General features: G+C 42.2%; 2 protein-coding genes across 2 annotated transcripts in view; one reads left to right on the top strand and one right to left on the bottom strand.

Moving 5' to 3' along the window:
* Positions 1–3,592, bottom strand: part of LOC113406805 (ZAR1-like protein) — a 12,541-nt gene extending 8,949 nt beyond the window's left edge. Inside the window, 1 exon segment of the mRNA XM_026653550.1 lies at positions 3,564–3,592. Coding sequence (XP_026509335.1) covers positions 3,564–3,592 — 29 coding nt within the window.
* A 121-nt stretch (positions 3,593–3,713) lies between these two features.
* Positions 3,714–21,569, top strand: part of LOC112113030 (breast cancer type 2 susceptibility protein-like) — an 84,109-nt gene continuing 66,253 nt past the window's right edge. Inside the window, exons 1-8 of the mRNA XM_026653551.1 lie at positions 3,714–3,792; positions 8,128–8,379; positions 10,323–10,434; positions 11,710–11,762; positions 11,861–11,901; positions 12,373–12,484; positions 14,015–14,070; positions 14,460–14,574. Of these exons, the coding sequence (XP_026509336.1) occupies positions 3,714–3,792; positions 8,128–8,379; positions 10,323–10,434; positions 11,710–11,762; positions 11,861–11,901; positions 12,373–12,484; positions 14,015–14,070; positions 14,460–14,574 (820 nt within the window). The remainder of the gene's footprint in view (positions 3,793–8,127; positions 8,380–10,322; positions 10,435–11,709; positions 11,763–11,860; positions 11,902–12,372; positions 12,485–14,014; positions 14,071–14,459; positions 14,575–21,569) is intronic.

The raw sequence follows: 21,569 nt of genomic DNA on the forward strand, positions 1-21,569 counted from the left end.
TCCTTTTGACCCTGTCCCCTAGCACATACCTGCCTGTCTCTTCCTCTACCGCTCTTACAATGTGCTTCTTCCCCTCCTACTCCGGAGATCCCCCTTCCCCACAGCCTGAATTTACTTCCACTTTTCTCCTAACCCACTCACAGTCAGGGCCACCAAGAGCGGGTTCCTCAGCAAGGGTGGACCGGCTAAACAGGGCCGGGGGGGGGAACTGGGCCCCGGGCCCCCTTCCGGACCGCTGCGCCCCGGACTGGCTAAACAGGGCTGATGGGGGGGGGGGGAAGCTGGGCCCCGGGCCCCCTTCCGGACCGCTGGGCCCCAGTAATTTGTACCGGCTTCCCCCCCCCTTTTCGTCGGCCCTGCTCACAGTCTGTCTATGCCCCCCGCATTACAGTCTCTCTCTACGGGGGGGTGTTGCTGTGTGTGTTACAACCTCTTGCTAGGGGGGATTTTGCTGTGTGTGTTACAGTCTCTCGCTAGAAGGATGTATGTCAATGTGTGTTACAGTCTCTTTTTCAGGGGATGTTGCTGTGTATTACAGCCTCTCTCTTTCTGAAGGAGTGTTGCTGTGTGTGTTACCATCTCTCTCTAGGGGGTGTTGCTGTGTGTGTTACAGCCTCTCTCTCTCTCGGGGGTGTTGCTGTGCGTATTACAGCCCCCCCCCAGGGCAGGGGTCTCAAACACGCAGCCCGCGGGGTTCTTCCCTGTGGCCTGCCAAGCTCCCCGCTGCCCCCCCCCGTCCTACTCTGGCTCCGATGCACGCCCCTGCCACCCCGAAGCCGCTCCAGGTAACCGGCGCTGGGCCAGAACCCGAACCCTTCCGGTACCCTGCACCCCAACTCCCTGCCCTGAGCCTCCTGCCTGCACCCCAACCTCCTGCCACACCCCACACTCCCTCCTGCACCCCAACCCCCTGCTCTGAGCCCACTGCTGCACCCTGCCCCCCAACCCCCTGCCACACCCCTCCTGTGCCCCAACCTCCTGCCACACCCCACATTCCCTCCTGCACCCCAATGCCCTACCCTGAGCCCCCTGCTGCACCCCCCGGGCAGGGGTGGGGACAGCGGGTGATGTGGCCCTTGGGCCAACGTACGAGTCCTCATGTGGCCCTCCTGATAATTTGAGTTTGAGACCCCTGTTCTAGGGGGTGTTGCTGTGTGTTACAGTCTCTCTCTAGGGGGTGTTGCTGTGTGTTACAGTCTCTCTCTAGAGGGTGTTGCTGTGTGTTACAGTCTCTCTCTAGGGGGATGTATGTCCCGGTGTGTTTTGATCTGACAATAACTGTTCAATCCCCCGTCTAAATCCTCCCTCACACTCCTTAGCCTTCCTGTCACCCCCACGCTGCAGAGGCGCAGCCCGCTCTGGGACCAGAGCGCCGCGCGGCCGCCCAGCCACACCCGCCCCCTGCCTGAGGCGCAGCCGCAGTAGGAAGCAGGCGGCGTGGCGTTAGAAACAGCCTTCGCGGCGCAGGCGCAAGGGGATTTGGCGCCAGCGCTTGTGTGCGTTGAATGAATGTTGTGGAAGCGGCAGCGCTGAGGCAAGTGAGGGGGGCGTCCCAGGCTCGCCCGGCGTCTGCTGGGGGGGCTCGGTGGGGCTGGATGCTTCCCTGTGCGGGGCCCCGGTGGCCGCATCCCGGTTGAGAGACGGCAGTGGCCCGTCCCGCTGCGGGCAGGAGGAGATCATGGGGAGGGGCAGCGCCGGGGCCAGGGCTGCTCTTGGGCGGGGGCGGCGTTGGATTTCATTCCCTGCGAGGAGGGGACCGTCTCCCCTTCAGACACGCACAGGATGATCCCCGGGAGCTTCCATCCTTCACCCCCGTGGTGGCCGAGGGAGGGGTGGGGTGAGGGGAGGCCCGGATGACTCCCTGTCACTCTGCCTCCCTTTTGCTGCCAGTTGGAAATACTGATATTTAAAGTCGATCCCGAGCGATATTGGTAGGACAAGGGTGCGGGGCGCTGTACTAACACATGTGGGCGATGATTCCTGCTGTAGACCTCCTCCCCCCATGCCCCCGAGTGAAGGATAAACAAGGGGCACTGTGTATTATAGGAAAGTGAGGGGGGGCCAGTTATTTCCTCCCATCTGTATTACATTTGAAATACTGACTCTAAAAATCCATTCCCAGTGAAGGGGTTTCTTGTCATCCCGAGGAAGGGGACGGGGAAGAAGTGTGAGGGATGTCTGATCAGCTGTCCTTTTGTACAGGGTCACAGAGAAGCTAAGCACAAATAAAATGGGGCTCTGCATGTTATTTTTAGAGTAGGTGAATGTACATTTAACTTTACAAAGCACTTCTGAAGCAAGATTTAAGTGTCATCCCACACTGGGATTTGGCTCACTTCTGTGCCTGTGTAGACAACATATAGAATTTTTCTGAATAAAATAAAATGAAAATGCATTTTTTGAACATTGCTAACTATCATCCTTGCATCCCCCCAAAAGTAAATTTTCTATGCAGGGATTTTGAAGGCAAATTGAGGAATGACATGGTTCATTAGTGATAATGTTACAGACATATGTGGTGTAAAATAAGATCAACAGTCTTCTAACACTTATTTTACATGAGAGCGTCACATAAATGCATGTGGCAAAAATTTTCAGAGTCAAACATTTGGAAATTAAAAGGACTTCACTTTACATTTAGTAATTTAAAAGAGTTACGAGTACTTTTCACGTACTCATACTTTTGAGTTCCTTGTCCAATTTTTGTGGTTTTGTAATAACATTTTCCCGTTTTAAAAAATGTTTGTTTCCCCTGGTACTCAGAGAGACCCACATAGCTGAAATTGACAGACTAACTATCCAAAAGGAAACCATAAAATAGACCCTACTTAAAAATGCTTTCAATTGCACAAAGTAAATAAACTGAAAAATTGCTACAGTAATTTTAGCTGTTACTTGTAGCAGTAGTTTAAAAAAAAATCAACAACACAGATGTGTGTTTTTGAAATTGGCAGTCTCTCTTTAGCTTGCATTCCAATTTCAATCACATTCTTATTTGTTGGATGCGTTCGCCAGCAAAAACAGCCTTTCAGATTTCACTATGTGTATATGTCCTAATTATATACAAAGTGATATACCTTATTCATCAAGAATCATTGTGAACACTGATTCATTTAGTGTAAAACTTTACCGAAGTATTCTGTATTTTGCATGGTGTTCTCGTCTTCTGTGATAGAGTTGAGTTTTTTCCTTTCCTTGCTGTGAAAATTCACACACTGGAGATCATATTATTTTTGTCTAGGTTTTTATGCCATGCCCATTATTGTGTTGAGTGCATACATTGCAGCTATGATTCTGCCAAGTAGGACTGGATATAACTCTCTTCATAATCTATCACCACAACTAATTGGCTAGAAAGGTCATTCCCTTGGGCTAAGTGTGTGCTGCCTTACATCACTCACTGAGGAGCAAAAAAAAGGGAATAACGGGTCGGCACCACTATGTTGTGTGATGGACTCTTGACAAAATTACTGTACTTAGTGATGGACATGGCAGGGGAGGAATGTTATGTCATTCAGTCATTCAATGTTTTGAAAAATTACCACGGACTCAAAATTTTTTACCATGGACACTTGTGTCTGTGTATGGACATGTTGCTGACCCCTGATGGGAATGGAAGCCATGGACTCCTACAAGTGCCATTAGGATAGCTGAGTATCAAAGCATTTTGATATAATTTTGCAGGCTTCTTTAACAAGCATACCAGTGATGTTATGGAAAAGAAAATGGCTGACAAACCTGTGGAAAGACCAACTTTCTTTGAAATATTTAAGGCACGATGCAGTGAATCAGGTACAGCTATTATTTCATTTGATTAAAATTAATGTACTGAAAGCATGTTGTAATCAGAGGCATTTTCAGGGTGCTGTATTCTGTAGGCATTTGCAATAAACTCTATGTCCCAATGAAGAGTTGAATTTAACTTGGTTGTCTCCTTACATTCCTATGTTCTTTATGCACAAGATGTGGTTGTAATTCCAAATGGTTTTAGTAATGGCTCGAGACTAATAAATGCTCTAATATTTAAATATACTTAATGTTATCAAGGCCTTAAGTCTCTTATATGTCAATGTTAAAATTTGTTCACTTTTAAGTTGCCTCCAGCTCTAGGCTCAGAAGTGCTAATGGTCATGATTCTTTTTTCAAATATACTGTATTTTGTGATTTATTCATGTTGAGAAGGACTTCTTATTTTTTAAACTCCTATATTGCTGGTTTTAGCAAAATGGGTCCAGTTTCCCTTCTAACTGTAAAACAAACCTATTGTTTAACCACGGTTCTTCTTGGAGTATATTTCAGTGTGGATTCTACTGTAGATTCACATGTGCCACGTGCATACAAACTCAGAATTTTTTTTTAATAGTAGTATGTATCGGTGCTGTGCATGTGTCTTGTACCACCTCATGCTTCCATATGAGCGCACAAAGGGTGGAATGACTGCAACCTTCCCTCACTTCCCTTTTTTTCCCCATGGCAGTGAGATGGAACCTGGACAGTGTACACAGTTTTTAGCTTAAAACTCAACCCTTTCATGAAGAAATTGTTCACTCTCATTGTTTTCTTAATTTTTTTGGACTGGGGGAGACCTCCGATACAATCCCTTAAACCACGGAGTGAAAAATTTTGTGCCAACCACTGGCATAGCAGACTCTAAACCCACAGGGTTTAAATCATGCCCGTCATTACTGAATACAGTAAATGTCACCTGGCTACAATGGTACAGATTTACCTTGCAGCATTATGCCATGTGCCCTCTTATATTTATGTGATGCTGGTTGCCAGACTTCTCTGGAGATTGCTACAGTTCTGGCTCTGGTCAGTCTATTCCTCTGCAAAGTCACCGACAAAGAAGGCTCTAATACTCCCTTGTGTCTTCGTGGTGCTGACAGACATGTTTGCCATCAAGGACAATGCCAAGTGCTCAAACTTCTGTTCCAGAGGGGCCATGACTCTTGGATCATTGCCAGATGCCTTCCTTCTGCAGTGGTACTAATACATACTCTGGGTTAATTAATAAGTAAAAAGTGATTTTATTAAATACAGAAAGTGGGATTTAAGTGGTTCCAAGTAGTAACAGACAGAACAAAGTGAATTACCAAGCAAAATAAAACAGAACACGCAAGTCTATGTCTAATACAGTAAGAAAACTGAATACATATTAAAAACCTCACCCTCAGAGGAATTCCAGTATGCTTCCTTTTACAGACTAGTCTCCTTCTAGTCTGGGTCCAGCAATCACTCACACCCCCTGTAGTTACTGTCCTTTGTTCCAGTTTCTTTCAGGTATCTTTGAGGGTGGAGAAGCTATCTCTTTAGCCAGCTGAAGACCAAACTGGAGGGGTCTCCCACGGGCTTAAATAGACTTTCTCTTGTGGGTGGAGATTCCCTCCTCTCTCTTATGCAAAGTCCAGCTCCAAGATGGAGTTTTGAAGTCACATGGGCAAGTTACATGTCCATGCATGACTCAGTTTTTACAGGCAGCAGCCATTGTTTACACGCTACCCTGAACGTCCTCAGGTAGACTTCTTATGTGGATTGGAGCCTTCCAAGATTCATTGTCCTTTAAGTGTTTCTTGATTGGGCACTTAATTTGCACATTCCTTTCTCAAGAAGTGGGCCAAATGCTTTACTAAGGCTACTTAAAAATCAAGCAAGTACACAGCTAATATTCATAACTTGGAATACAAAAATGATACATGCATACATATAGGATGAATAGATTCAGTGGATCATAACCTTTACAGATATATGTTACATGGAACATGTAGCATAAAACATATTCCAGTTATGTCATATATACATTCATAAGCATATTTCCATAAAGCCTTATGAGGTGCACCGTCACACAGGCCATGCTCATTCTCATAGCTCCCTGCTGGCCAACGTAGTTCTTGCTGACAGACCTGTTACAGATGTCCACGTGACCACCAGTCAGTTTCTCAGATTGCCCAAACCTGTTGTCAAAGATCAGGCTCAAGTACTCCACCCAGACCCAAGGTCACTACACCAGATGGCTTGGATGCTGGCTGATTGAGCATTACAGAAAGGGATTGCTCCTTGCATGTTCAGGAAACATTGGCACAGAGCAGGAAGCTATCCACACTTTCAAATGGATAAAGTTCTTAACATTGGCGGCCCGACACGGCCAAGACCTGCTGCAGGCCCCAGTATTGAAGATTCTCGACTATTTGCTGCAGCTGAAACACTTCGGATTTTAATTTAGCTACATCAAGATCCAGCTGGGAGCACTATCAGCGTATCATCCACTGATAGTTGTTCTTAGTCTTCTCTCATTTGTTAGTATCAGAATTTCTTAAGAGTCTAATGCATGCTTAATCACTGGTTAGAGATTTAAAATTTTTATTAAAGCTAATGTTAAAAATATATATATAATATAAAGGTTGGGAAAAGAGTGTCTGTACATCTGGGTATAGTGCTTAGATTATCCACAAATATAAAGTTAGTTTTTAAAAGTCATATGATACATAGAGTACATAATCAGCAGTAACCCAAATTTAGGTGAATGGATTTAACAATACAGTTTAGATATTAGAATCCGAATACTCGGGTACGTCACTCATGAAAAGTTGTACAGAGATTTGGTTGTGGAAAGCAAAGAATATCAATGAGTGGAGATTGTCCCTCAGTAATTGAGAATTAAGTTGGTTGCCTATTTAGAAAATACAATCCATGAGGAAAGTATCTACTCCAGCATGGGACTTCAACATCCTCTTAAAACTTATGGAGCCCCTCTCCTCCCCCGGTCTGTCCCTCCTCCCCCAGCACCTATTGGAATGCTCCATCCGTTATCTTACTCTCAAAATTGCCTTTTTGTTGGTCATCACCTTGACCAGAAGAGTAAGTGAGCTTCAGGCACTCATGGCAGAACTCCCATATACTTAATGCCATAAAGACAAAGAAGTACTGAGACCTCATGTAAAATGCATTCCAAAGGTAACTTCTGAGTTCCACTTAAAATAATCAGTTAACTTTCTTGTGTTCTTCCCAAAACCACATTCCACACCAGAGGAGAAGAAGCTACATGCTATGTGATATCGACAGCAATTTTTTGACTGTCCCCACCTCTGTTTGTGGTCATAGCTGGCTGCTCCAAGAACCAAGCTGTTTCATTGCAAAGATTGCCTAAATGGCTTATGCTTTATATCTCACTGGGTTACCAGCTAGGCAATGTGCCTCTCACTCACTCTGACTATTAAGGCTAACTTCACCAGAGCACAAGCAACATCCTCTACTTGCTCCTGAAGTATACTGATATCTGAAATCTGCACGGCAGCTATATGGCTCCACCCTTTCATATTTGTCAAGCATTATGCACTGGATTTAGCTAGTAGATCAGATGGCAAGTTCGGAAGAGCAGTACTCCTATCTCTATTTGACTGATGCAGCTGTGATACTCCTACTATCTAGAGATGACACTGCTTGCCATTCACCTATAGTGGGATCCACACGTACTCAAGGAAGAAATAATGGTTGCTTAGTCCTACAGTAACTGGTTCTTCAAGGTATTGTCAGTGTGGATGCCACAACCTTTTCTCCTTCCTGTTTTCGGAGTCTCAGCTAACATGGGCTCTGAGCTGTGAGGGAGCTAAGGGAAGGTTGTGACTCCTCTGCCCTTTTTGCCCTCATAGGGCAGCACAAGGAGGCACAGCATATGTGTGCTGTCCTGGCTGAAACTGCTGTTCAAAAAAAAAAAAAAAAAAAAATAGTAAGCTCTCATGTGCATGAGGCTTATGTGCACCACAATGGGATCCACACAGACTACAACATCTTGAAGAGTCACAGTTACTGAAGGGTAACTGTTCTTTTGGTAAAAAGCCACAGTAGTAGTTTTGTCAACATTCTTTGATTGTTTTGTCAACATCAAAATTGAAAGGAGTACTATAATATAAAAGTATATGGTTAGAGGAGTGTTGTTGGGTTTTATAACAGGCTGGTTTAAATGTCCAGTATATCTCTGGTATTGTATAATGTCCTTCGTGAAACATTAAACTGATTTGAATTCAGACAACAATTTATCATAAAGTTAGGGTTCCTCAAAAAAAAAAAAAAAAAAATAAAGGCTAGGTTAAATTACATATAAAAATAATGTGATATTTTTCTTTATAGACTTAGGACCGATAAGTCTCAACTGGTTTGAGGAACTCAGCACAGAAGCGCCACCCTATGAATCTGAAACATCAGAGAAACCTGAATACAGAGCTGGCTGGCTTGATCAAAGTGCTACTAAAACTCCAAGGGGGAAACCCTCTACATATAGCCAGTTGGCATCAACTCCAATGATTTTCAAAGAACAGAGTGTAACATTGCCACTTTTGTCTTCTCCGATAAAAGAACTGGGTCAGAAGAAAATAGAAGCAGGTGAGTAACTGGGTTTGTCTGAAGTAAAAGTGTGCTTATAGCTTCCCACAGCCCCCTAAAACAGAGACTTTATATTTCATTATTATAGTTTCCCATTAGTACTGCAATAAATAATGCTATCACAGACATTAAATACGAAAAAGACATACAGTACTAGGCCCTCTAATTCACCCTGTATAAGTGCAGAATTGTTCATTACAATGAATTCACTCTTGCAGTGAGCTCTGTATGGCTCCATGCACACACAACTCACTGCAGGATTGGGTGTGATATCTTTTCCAGTGCTTTAACCACCCTTTATATCAGCAGAACGTAAGCTTGGAGTTACTAGTTGCCAAATGTAGGGAGAGCCCAGGAATGAATTTTGCTTATCCTATTTTTTTAAAAAGTAAAACTAGTGTATATTTAATGTATATACATGCATCCAACGAAGTGGGTATTCACCCACAAAAGCTCATGCTCCAATATGTCTGTTAGTCTATAAGGTGCCACAGGACTCTTTGCTGCATTTAATGTATAAACATTCTAAAAGGTTAGTTTGCTGGTTTGGGATAAATAGAAAATGGCTGTTGCCAATTTGAGGTCCAGTGCAGTCCTAAGGGCACACACTGAACTTTCGAATCAAGATGTGTAAGTTGTAAGGTATATAGATGTAAGTTTGTTGTTAATTTAATACGATTGTAAGCTATGGAGTGTGGCCATACTGGTGAATAAAATCTTCAATATGAAAAGAGAAGGTTCTTTCCCTTTTCAGGTAGCATTTCACTTAAGACTGTACCTCATTATATACTTTGAGGAAGACGCTAATTTTCACTCTAGTTTTGACGTATCTAGAAGTTCTAGCATCTATGCCTCTTGGACCAGAATTAGATGAACTATAAAAATGTTTTCTGCATAGGTATTTCTGATGCAGCCATTGCTACTATATCTGATTTGTACATTTACTGTAAATTTGTGTCCTTCCTTTCAATATTGGCTTCTGCTGAAGCTGGATCTCTTGACATATATCAGAGGCATACCTAGATTCTACAATAAAGCCTTTAAAGATGTTCAGCAAGTCAGAATAGTATTGCAAAAGATGTAAATCAGGGCAGTTTATGGGCCTCCCATTTTAAAAAGATTGTTTGAGTTGTTTTGTATTTCAGTGCTTTAGAATAAATTTGTGTAATGGTTCGAGGATATATCTTAGTATCATGGCCAGATTTTGAACCCCTACTCTCACTGATGAGCAGTTATTTCTACAAGTAGTCTCATCAGAGTCAATGGGAAAACTCATATGAGTAATTGCTCACCATCTAAGAGGTTCACAGTTTAACCCATAAGGTTCCAATGGCCAGGGTGGAAATGCTCTTCTTCATTTACTAATTCTTGACAATTAACTGTTCATGAGACACTTGTAATACAAATAGGTACTGTCTGGCACTGTACATAAAACCAAAAATATTTCTTCTTTATGCTAGCTCATTCAATCCAAGAAATTTATTTCTTGTGCAGACGTGGGAGAATGCTGGTACAATATATCTGTGAAGGAGCTTTATGGCCTGCAAAAATCATTTCTCCTGTAGTAACAGGAAATGCAGTGACATTGCACATTGACTGCTTTGCCTAGCTGACATAATCTGTAGTGAAGATAAATACAGACTAAATTTAATAAATATTTTTTAAAAAGAATGAGGCTTATTAAATGAACTTAACTGAAGTTCTGAGCATGTATTTGAAATATTCTTGGTATTGTCATTTTGACTAGAATTTGTGAACATATTCCAGCTTGATCAAAAGGATCATTATTAGAAATGTAAGGAACATTGAACAATGTTTCTTTTTAAAAACTAAGGCTTAGTTAAGCACATTTTAAAAGGTAAGTTTATTTTTAAATTTCATAATAAAAATAGTTATATGCAGGATCTGGTTAACTATTGTACTGTATATACTATACATTGCAGGCAAAGTCAATTTGGTTAACAAAGAACATAGAACAAGTCCACATGTTATGAAGACAAAATTTGATCAAACAGATGAAATATTTTCACCTCTCAATACCTCCCTCAATGTAAGGTATGTTATGGATGTTAACACTTTTTAAAATGACTTAATATATTTGACTTAATATACACCTCTACCTCAATATAACACTATCCTCGGGAGCCAAAAAAGCTTACCGCATTATATCGAACTTGCTTTGATCCGCTGGAGTGCGCAGCCCCGCCCTCCCAGAGCACTGCTTTACCACGTTATATCCGAATTTGTGTTATATCGGGTCACATTATATCGGGGTAGAGGTGTATTTTATAGGAAGGTTATATTTAAATTCAAATTATATTATAAAAACTTTTGGCTAGCACAGGGGTGGAAACGTTAGAGTTTCAGAACAGTGGATAATCTTGCATATATACAGTAACTCCTCACTTAACGTTGTAGTTATGTTCCTGAAAAATGCGACTTTATGCAAAACGATGTTAAGCGAATCCAATTTCCCCATAAGAATTAATGTAAATGAGGGGGTTAGGTTCCAGGGAAATTTTTTTCAACAGACAAAAGACTATATTATATATTGTGTGTGTGTGTGTGTATACATATACATACACACACAATATAAGTTTTAAACAAACAATTTAATACTGATACACAGTGATAATGATTGTGAAGCTTGGTTGAGGTGGAGGAGTCAGAGGGTGGGATATTTCCCTTACTGCTAAATGATGAACTGGCAATTGGCTGAGCCCTCAAGGGTTAACTCTCTACACAAGGCAGCAGGAATGGAGGGAGATATGCGCATTTCCCTTAAGTATACTGCCTTGTTAATTAGATCAGCTTGCTGACAGGCAGAGTCCTGGTCTGTCCCCCCTGCTCTATGGAGGATGGGGTAAGTGAGGTGCAGGGGGGGAAGGAGACACCCTGACATTAGCCCCCCTCTTCCTTCCCTCCCCCCCCTCCCCCCCCGCACAGCAAGTGTCTCCGGGAGACAATGACCATAAAATACTAACTGCAACATATTAACACATGCACTATTCATAAAATTTGTATTGTAAAGGAGTTAGTTTATGACCAAATGGTGCAAGTCCCTGCAACATTCAAAATTCTAGAATTTTTTTCCAGATAAACCAGGCCAAAGTATCTGAAACTGTAGAACACTTCCTTAGTGAAGTATGTTCATTTAAAATAACAATTGAACTATGAGCTTGTATGCCAGATTTTAATACAGTTCAATCAAAGCATTTATTAAACAGGTGGTATAAGGCAATATAATAGAGTGTACAATAATGTCTATTAGGAAAGCTTACCATTTAACTTTGATGAGTAACAATTTTTTTCTTTGATTTTGTTATTTAGTCCAGCTGCTTTAAGGGATATTTACAGAACACCACAAAGAAATAATATTCCTGGTGAGTATCTGTGCTCCTTCTCTTACTAACAAGAATATTTATCTCTAAAGATCGTTGGATGACTTAATTAAATGTTCTTATTTCTAAAAAAATTTCAGTGCGATGTGGACGCTTGTTTTGCACACCTAAACTTTTGGAGGTAAGCATTTTATTTCCAGGTTTAGAGTCATAGACTTTACGGCCAGAAAGGGACCATTAGATCATCTAATCTGACCTTCTGTATATTACAGACCATTAAATTCCAGGCAGATGCCCTATGTTGATCCCAATGACTTTAGCTAGACTAAAAGAATCCAAACTGTTGTGTGCCACAGGCATAAAACAGAAGATACTGAGGTACTATCAATGCCTGAACCTCTTTCAATGGCATTGAATTAATTAGGTGAGACATGCCCAGATGATCTTAGCTGGCCATCCGTGCCCCATGCTTCAGAGGAAGATGAAAAAAACCTAAGGTCCCTGCTAATCCAAAGTGGGGAAAAATTCTTTCCTGATCCCAGAGCTGGCAATCGGTACGACCCTGAGCATGTGAGCAAGACGCACCAGCCAGGCATCTAAGCAAGAGTGTTGTTTTAAAATATACTTTAAAAATTATTTGATGTATTTCTAGGTTACGACACCAAAATGTATTTCTGAAGGCCTGGGAGCAGAAGTGGATCCAGATATGTCTTGGTCAAGTTCTTTAGCCACACCCCCTACACTTAGTGCAACAGTGATAATCGGTAACACTAAAAATGTGTGGTATTTCAAGGTTAACATATTTGGCTTAAATGTTCTTATAATCCCAGGAACACGTGACTGAAGAGTGAACTGGATGTTTATATGGTATTTATATGACCACTTTGTCTTTACTGTAAAGTGGTGTCCGTAATTGAGCAGTAGCAGTTGGTTTTCAACAACATCATCCTGAAAGGAAAACGTGAACCTGAACTGTGTTGTTGCTCTTTGAAAGGCTAGTTCCTTTATATCAGGGCTCAGGGCATATAATAATAGCATCCTAGCTGACAGAATAACATAGCAACATTTATAGGAACAAAGATTAATATGTTACATTGATTGCCTGCATCCATACCATCTCAAACTGTGATTTTTATAAGGTCAACCTAAACTATGTCAGACTGGGTCGGCACTTAGATGTAATATTTCTAGGAGAAATAAGATTCAGTAGTAAGTGGTATTGGTTATTCAATAGGTTTAATTTGCCTCATAAATTCAGTATTGAAAAAATGTGCCCACAGTGGGTTGATGGGCACTGGGCTGCTGGGACGTGGTCTTTCAGATTAAATACAAAATCAAACAGCTGCAATGTTTGATCTCAAATGTGTTTGTGTGTCATTGTTGGATGAACTAATATACTTAGTTTGTATAATCAGTTTATAAAATACTCTGATATATCTGGATGAAGCACACTATATAGGTATAAATATTGTTTCAGATATCAATATCTAAAACAATCACGCTAAATTGTGGCAGCCTTTGTGATGTGGGTAGATGTCAACTCTGGGATTAGGTTGAGACCATCACATTTATTTCATTTGTGTCTGTTTCTAGAGGTGAAAGATTAGCGTGTTATCCAGATGGTCTTTCAACTTTTTCATAATTGTTTTGAAAATATGTTTACAGGTGATTTTCATAGAGCCATTCAGAATCCACATGTATTGGTCAATTTAAGAATGATGCGTAAAGTGTTTAATGGCTTGGTTTCTAGTACAGAAATAACAATGCAAAAGAAAAACAGGTTTATCAAGCAATACCTTCTTGCTAGACATAAAAACAAATAGTTACTGCAATCCATCATCCTCATACTATTTTACTGTGATTATTACAAATATCCTGTGTATTCCAAATATACAGTGAAATCTTGACCCCCACTCTTGCCCCTGTATGTCATCCATAGGGGTTGGAATGGTGCAGTGGGTCTCTAAAAGCTCTTCATAATACCTGGGGGGAGTTCCTCCGAGGGCAGAAACTATGTAAGACAGCAATAAGGCTGTTTTCAGAGGACCCCTTTGAAAACCTTAGCATTAGGGGCATGTTGGGAGCAGAGTGCAGTCCAAGGAGACTGCTGTAACTTAAACAGCCCCTCAGAACACTTAAAAGCACAGGACAGAATCTCACCCATAAGCTTTTTAAATGACTGGTCCACAGATTTGAACTGTTTAAGTACTAGACAGAAATAAATATTTTACACATTTGAGAGCAGTTTATTAGCCACATAAGTACAAGTGAATTGAATTATTTTTGAATTTCAGCTAGAGGAAATGATTCAATTTCTGGAGCAAAGCAACATGATGAGAGAATTACTATGGTGAGTAAATTTAAGCAGGAAATACTGAATCTATTTTTTTAAATTTATAGTTATGTATTTATGTATAGCTGTGTATTTAATATTCCTTGAGCCAAAAAAAATGAAATATTTTCATTTCCTCTTCTCTTCATTCTGGTATCTCCAGTATGATTTAAAACAAGTTACATTTTAATTCTTAGTGTTTTGCAAAATTTAGTATGTAAAACCAAGCTATAATTTCATGTAATGTGTTTAGTATTTTCTGTGTTTTGAACTGATGCAAACTCCACTTGTTACTATACATAAACTATATACACATTAGCATTATTAAAACTTGTACAAATCATAAGTATTAGTAAATCCTAGTGAGCATTTAATATTATATAATTGTTTGACTCTTGGGCTTACAGGTCTTGCACAACTTTTTCTCCAGTCATGGTAAAAGGCCTGAGAAGAATGATATAAATGTACTATCCATACCAGAGACAGTAAACTTAAATACAGAAATTGATGTCAAAGACCATGGTAAGCACTGATACTTTAATATTGTTAGTTCCTTATTGGGTTTACTGTTTCTTAGCCTCAAATATTAAGCTACCTTCACTAAAAGAAATATATGCAAGAAAAACTTTCAGGGTAGTTGACTGTTGTTCAGTGATACAGAACTCATATACCTTAGAGAGAAGACTGACATGTGTTGTGAGGTCAGGAAATGCAATCATCAATGTTCAGAATTTTAGCTAGGATACAAAAGACTGTAGTAGCAGTTATTTTCCCATTCATACTCTATTAAAGTAAATATATTAAGGGCTTTTGGTAAAATTTTCAAAAGTGTCTAAGCTCCATTGACTTTCAATGAAATGGCTTTTAAGTGCCATTTTCAAAAGTGACTTAAGTACTTAGGAGCCTGTCTGAAAGTCAGTACGACTTAAACTCCTAAGTCATTTGGTAATGTCTACACTCCACCTGGGAGCAAGCCTCCCAGGCCAGGAAGACAGACTCATGCTAGCAGAGCTCAGGCTAGCGGGCTAAATATAGCAGTGTTAATGTTTTGGTTCGGGTTGCATCTTGGGCTCACAAGACCACCCAACCATCTAAGTCTTTCTTCAAGTGATGGTCCCTATTGTGGGTTCGCATGCGCACCAGGCGCCCAGAGTCAGAGAATTCTGGAAGTAGTGTATTTTGGTCCGCACATGCGCCCTGGCCTGCCTCATGCTTCCAGCCAAGGCCATAAAGGCCGGGGCGAACTGACTGCCTCTTCAGTTCTTTCTCAGCACCGCATGATCTGGGTCGGAACTTTAGTGTCCTCATCTCTGACCTTGTTCTAACTAAATAATTATAACTATTAATTCTTAAATGATTTGTAGATTAGTAGTTTTACCAGATTTAATAGTTTTAGAATACTATATAAAGGCCCGAGGGAATAGTCTGGTGCATAGGCACTGACTCCATGGGTGCTCCGAGGCTGGAGCATCCACGGGAAAAAAAATAGTGGGTGATCAGCCTCCCCTATTAGCTCCTCCCTCAGCTCCTTGCCTGCTGGTGGGCCCCGCCGATCAGCTCCTCTTCTCCCCTCCCCCCCCCCAGTACCTCCGGCCCACTCCAGGGAGGGGGCGGAGCAAGGGTGGGAATTGGCGGGGTGGGAGCTTAGGGGAAGGGGTATAGTGGTGGTGGGCCTGGGACAGGGTGGGGGTTGAGCATCTCCCAGCAACTCAGAAAGATTTGAGTCACCATGCTAGAAACTGGCTTAGGGGAAACAAATGAGAGCGAGAGAAAGAGCTGCATTTCACTGCTGGAGCAGAGAGAGAGACACCTTAAATTGACATAGAAAGAAGGGGGTGTGGCTAAACCAGAAAACAAGATGGTAGTTTAATCCACCTGTTTACAATAAAGGGAGAATAAATTAAAGCAATTTAAGAAGATAAAAAGAACTAAGCCAACCTGAATCCACAGATCTGTGCGCTAAATATGCAAATAAGAAAAAGAAGGCTAAAGGGAACTGGCAGATCCCAGTCCTAAAGAGCAGGCTCTGGAAGAGAAAATCCAGCAACAGAATTCACTGCCATTAGGCTGCAAAACATACTAAAATTACTCTTTAAGCTTGGAGATGTTGATCTGGACCCTCATTATGCTGTAAAGGTACAGGCAGGGGATGAGTGCAATGAGAGTTTTATTGTGGCTGGGGGAGGAAGTATGGCAGCAGCCATTTTGAGAGAGTCACAACAAGCAAGGATGGAAGACAAGAAGATTTAGATGTCTGGGAAAGGAAGGAAATCCTCCAATACAAAGATCTGTTCCACCCCTTCTCCCAAATGAAGACATGGCTGTGGAAGAGAGTAACTGCCACTCCAGCAAACACACTATGGATGTGGGTAGAGAAGCAGCAGTCATTGAGTTTGACCTGAAGGCCCTGCATGTAGAAATCAAAAAGATTAATAAGGAGATGAGGGAAAAAGTCCAGTCATACAATAGATACAAAACATTAAATTAATGAGATTAATGGGAAATATCAGATGTGGAAACAGGATTAAATGAGCAATCAGACATCATTACTAATCTAGAGGAAAGAATCCAAATAATTGCAAAAGGAGAAAAAGAAATAAAAATATAGTTGGAGGACATGGAAATTAGAGAACACAGGAATAACATAAGGATTAAAGGTGTTCAAGAGGAGACTGAAGGGACAAATCTGCTGGCCATGTTAGGTGATGTTTTCCATGCCACATTTTAATGTGGCAATAAAGATGGCATTCATACTGAGAAGGCTCACAGATCCCTTTTCCCCAGGCCCTCAGCAGGCTCCAGACCAAGAGAAATGATTATCCATCTATACTACTATCAAGACAAGGATAAAATACTGAGGGCAATGAGAGAGAGAGCTGAACTGCTGACAACTCTTAAGCAGTCCATACAAATTTTCCCAGATCTGGCAGCCTCAGCCCTTAGATAGTGAAGAGAACTATACCAGGTGACCACAGTTCTTAGAACAAAATAAGGTACAAATGGGGGTCCCCATTTAGACTGTCTTTTAAATGAAAGGACAGATATGCCTATCTCAAATCCAAAAGAAGAGAAATGGGTACTGTTAGACATGGGAATAGGTGAATCTGCTCAAGACAAATCTGAATGGGCTCAAAGGCATCAGTCCTACAGTTTACCAAGAAATTACTGGGAATCAGTGAGATCAAAGAGAGCCAGAACAGCTCAGAAAGATGCAATATCAGGACTAGAGGACAGACATGAGAGCAGACGAAACAGTCCAAATCCAGAAGAATAAGATTAGTATCTGGGCTATGACATTACAGTAAATAATGGATATGATATCCATGTGGTTATAATGATAAAGGAATATAGATAAATGGAAGCTGGGCTGTACAGCATCCAGGCTATTTTATGCTATATGGCTACCGAATACTTAATGGGCATAACACTTAATATTGTGATTTATACTATAAACAAAGTTAATAACGAAATAGCAAGAGACCCAGATCTCCCCTACTGAAGTAAGTTTGACTTTTAGAGTTCACAAACATTTTAAAATGTTATATTAATTGGAAAAGGAACACCTATGGTGGAAAATGTTAAGAATATGTGAACTCAAAGATGGTATAATTTTCTCATAATGCCCAGTGTTATAAAGAAATTAGATGGGATTAAATAAGGCTTGGTTCTTAAAAATATATATATTAAAAAACCCACCCTCCAGCAGGGAGCTGACATGCCCATGGAGTAAGTAAGGAGAGCCCAGGCTCCACAGCTAGAGGGGACCAGGGGACAATGGGGGAATGCATAGGGAGGGATACAGGGGAAATGGGATAAGAGAATAGAAACAGATGTTAAATGTAGTTATGTTCTAATCAAAAAAATTATATTAATTAAAAACAATATGCCTCGGAATTTAAAAATATATGGTAAATCAGATTTAGGGTACAACAATATAGGTGTTAAAAGGAAACACAATATATGTGGGAGTTCTAAAATTACTGTGTGTATGATGGGAACTCTATCTAAAATGTCTTCTTTAAAGAAAAGGCACAAATGTACTGGAGACCTTGCATCTCACTGCTTTTAGCAATGGGTAATGTACTGGGCAAGATAAGACTTCATACACATGGTTGAGCTTATTGATTACATGACCGTTAATGTTAACGGGGTGAACAGCTCATCAAAAGGAAAAGGGCATTTTGCTCACTGAACTATGAGTTATGATGAAACAATAAAAAGGAAGTGTTTAGCAAAAAGTATTGCCACCCTTCTTCTATTAAATTGCCCTGGAGAGAGAGATGCTGGCTGTATTCAGGTATTTATCATGTTTCTTCAAGAGTGTTTCCTGTAAGTAGATAATTCTTTATACAGAAGACTGATACATTTTATTTAAGGAGTCCTTGAAAGGTAAACTTCTCACTTTAGCCAATGTGTAAGCTCCCAATCAAGGGCAAGCTGTTGCTGCTCCTGTTTTTTTTTTTTTTTTTAGTCAGTTTTTTTAAGCACTTAGGAAATTTTAGAGAAGGAGATATTATTCTAGGAGGGGATTTTTACAAGGTGCTTAATCCCTGCAGGAGTTCATAAAGGAGAAAGCACAAGCGCAGCAGCAACTGATATGGGGTCTGGTGAGTCCCACAACCAAGAACAGCAGTAAGACATAGGGGGTGAGCCTGTGTCAGATGGATCCTGGAGATGACCCTCGTGTGTTTTTATCAACCTTAAAGAGAGTAGCAACGGGAGCCAGATGGGATAAAGGAACATGAACCTGCCAAGTGGCACCCTACTTGTCCAGAGAAGCCCAGGCAGCCTATATGACCCTGAGTGAGGAGCAAGCCCGGGACTATGATAGAGTAAAGGTGGCCATCCTGGGCAGGGTTGGCCTTTAGGGTGAAAAATATAAACAGAAATATTGGGCTGCTAGATGGACTAGAGGTGTGTAACCCCAGGCATGCGCGCAAAAATTAACAAATTGGGCAACCCATTGTCTACGACCAGACACCCAAGTGTGGGGCAATAATAGACATAATACTGGAGCAATTTCTCCAGTGCCTCCCTGAAAGCACACATGTATGGGTCCAGAGGCACCAGCCAACGACCCTGGAGGAAGCGGTAAAGCTGGCAGAGGAGTTTGTGGGTGCAGATTTTCCTAAGAAAGAATTCCATATGTTTCAGGGATAGGACTCAGGGAAGAAGGGCGGCAATTTGGCCACATCCTGGATGATTGAAAAGGAAAAAGGAGGAGATGAGGGGGACTTCTTTGGGGAACTAGGGAGTGGTTTGCTACCAGTGTGGGCAACCAGGGCATACAACGCTGGATGGCGCAGTTATGAAATGTGGGTTTGCCAAGTTTTGTGGGTGGACTCAATCTACACAGGCAGAAAGAGAAAATGCCTAGCATCCCTGTAAAAGTCGGGAGGATGCGCCGGAGGGGACTGGTGGACACGGCCTCAGGATGCACACTGGTCCAGAGGGGTTTGGTGAAGCCTTGTTTGATACTACTGGATGGCAGCCTGAAACTAGAATGTATCCACTGCAAGAAGAGGCTCTGCCCAGTGCAGAAATATCCCTAGCGGTCAAGAAGCACTTTGAGTGGAAGCAGGTAGGGGTGGTAGATGAGCTGCCCCATCCAGTTATTATAGGGACAGACTGGAGCCTCTTCCCTTATAAGGGGAAAATGAGGGTGTAGAGTCCCCCACGGCAGGAAGCAAGACCAACAGAGAATGGGGCAAAGGAGTAGATGTAGGAAAACCAGAGAACCCTAGACATAAAGATACAAGCCAGTAGGAAGACAGGCCCACCCTCGAAAAGGAGAGGGTGAAAACAGACGGCCTAACACAAGGGGCTGGGGAAAATAGTGCTCCTAGCCTCAGGGGAAAAGCAGGCAGTTCCAGGGAACCTCACCACCAGCACAGCAGGAGGAGGGATCTTGGGACAGGTTTGTGGGGTTGGGGGAATCAGAGCCCCCAGTGGAGGAGGAAAGGGAGGCACAGTGACAGGCCCCGCCCAAACTGAAAGAGAAAGCAAAGGGAGTGGGGAAACAGGCTGTCCATGATGTGCGAATCTGTGGGTGGAAACAAAATTATGAGGTGACCCTCACCCACAAAGTGACTTCTAGGAGTGGAACATGGACAGTCATGCTGGGGCAAGGATGAGCATGGGACGCTCAGACCCTCCTTTAAAGAAGGGAGAGTGCAGAGGAAAAGAGACATGGCAAGGATGGGCGGTGTGTGACAGAGTGCAGGGAATGCGTAGGTGAGCCTGCGCTCTGATCATTTAGATGCTAGTTAGTGCCCCAGGAGAAGCTGATTGGGGGTAGTTATCTGAATGGGCTGGGGTAGGGGGGAGAAGGTGTTGGGGAAACTTGGCTGAACTGTTAACTTTTCTTTTCTGCTGTGTCTCCCCCGAGCGGCTCTAATCCAAACTTTCTGCAGCACGGGAACAATCCGTAGCCCGTGATTTAAAAAACAACCACCTCCCTTCCCTCCCCTATCCTCCCCTCCCCCCCGTAATAACAGAGGAAGAAACACACGGAGCCCCTTTACCGTGCTCAGAAACTTCCTCCGCCTGAAGCTCCTCATCCAACTTGAGATGCTGGGGCTTCGCTTGCTTTCAATGAGACAGAGGCATTTGCAGGAGGGGAGGTAGCCAGAGGGAGGGAGCTCGAAGTAATTGATTGCAAAGAAAAGGGCAAGTTGTTGGCAGTGGTGGAGGGGAAAACAAACAAACTGAGCGACCAAGTGGGAGGATTAGCTGGGCGGGGTGTGCATGGTGCTGTTGGGTATGCGCTGTGAGCTGGAGCGGTTGCTTGGATCATGCATGGGACTCTGTAATTAAGATTGTGAAAAATGCATGGTGACTAATGGTGCTGGGAGTGAGCACGGATTGGCCCAACATGGGCAGAGGGAGCTGGGCTTTGGTCCCAGAGCCCCATGGAGCCGGCCTGACATGGGCAGAGGGAGTGATATTTGCGTGGGCCAACCCAGGCCCACCTGTGGCTACGCCATTGCCCTGAATGCCATCTTGAGCCAGTAATTTTCCAGGCACCTGGGCTGTGAGCTTTGTTTGAGACAATAAAATTCCATGCACTTGGCAGAGGATATAAAAAGGTACCTGAGACATCTTCATTTCCTGCTTCATTTCTCTTGAGTGGATTTCTAACAAGGAAGCTCTAAACAAGGACTGTTGACCCCCAATCTGTTTGGATAATTCCAGAGAGGCTTTTGCAAGCTCACAGTTTATTCCATCACTGCTATGATCTTGAGCTATGAACACTAACAAATGACCTGTATGTATATGATCTATTAACCATTTATAACTCTCTTCTTTTCTTTTATTATTAAGCCTTTAGTTTTTAGTTACTAAAGGATTGGCATCAGTGTGATTGTTGCATAAGATCTGAGTTATATATTGACCTGGCTAAGAGGCTGATCCCTTGGGATTAGAAGGACCCTATATTATTTGATTAAATTGGTTTTCAGTAACCACTCATCATAAAGTCCAGTGTCTGGGTTGTGAGCCAAGGGCTGGAATGCTTA

The sequence above is a fragment of the Terrapene carolina genome, unplaced genomic scaffold (genome assembly GCF_002925995.2).
Source record: "Terrapene carolina triunguis isolate 2854851 unplaced genomic scaffold, T_m_triunguis-2.0 Scaffold141, whole genome shotgun sequence".
NCBI lineage: Eukaryota > Metazoa > Chordata > Testudines > Emydidae > Terrapene > Terrapene triunguis.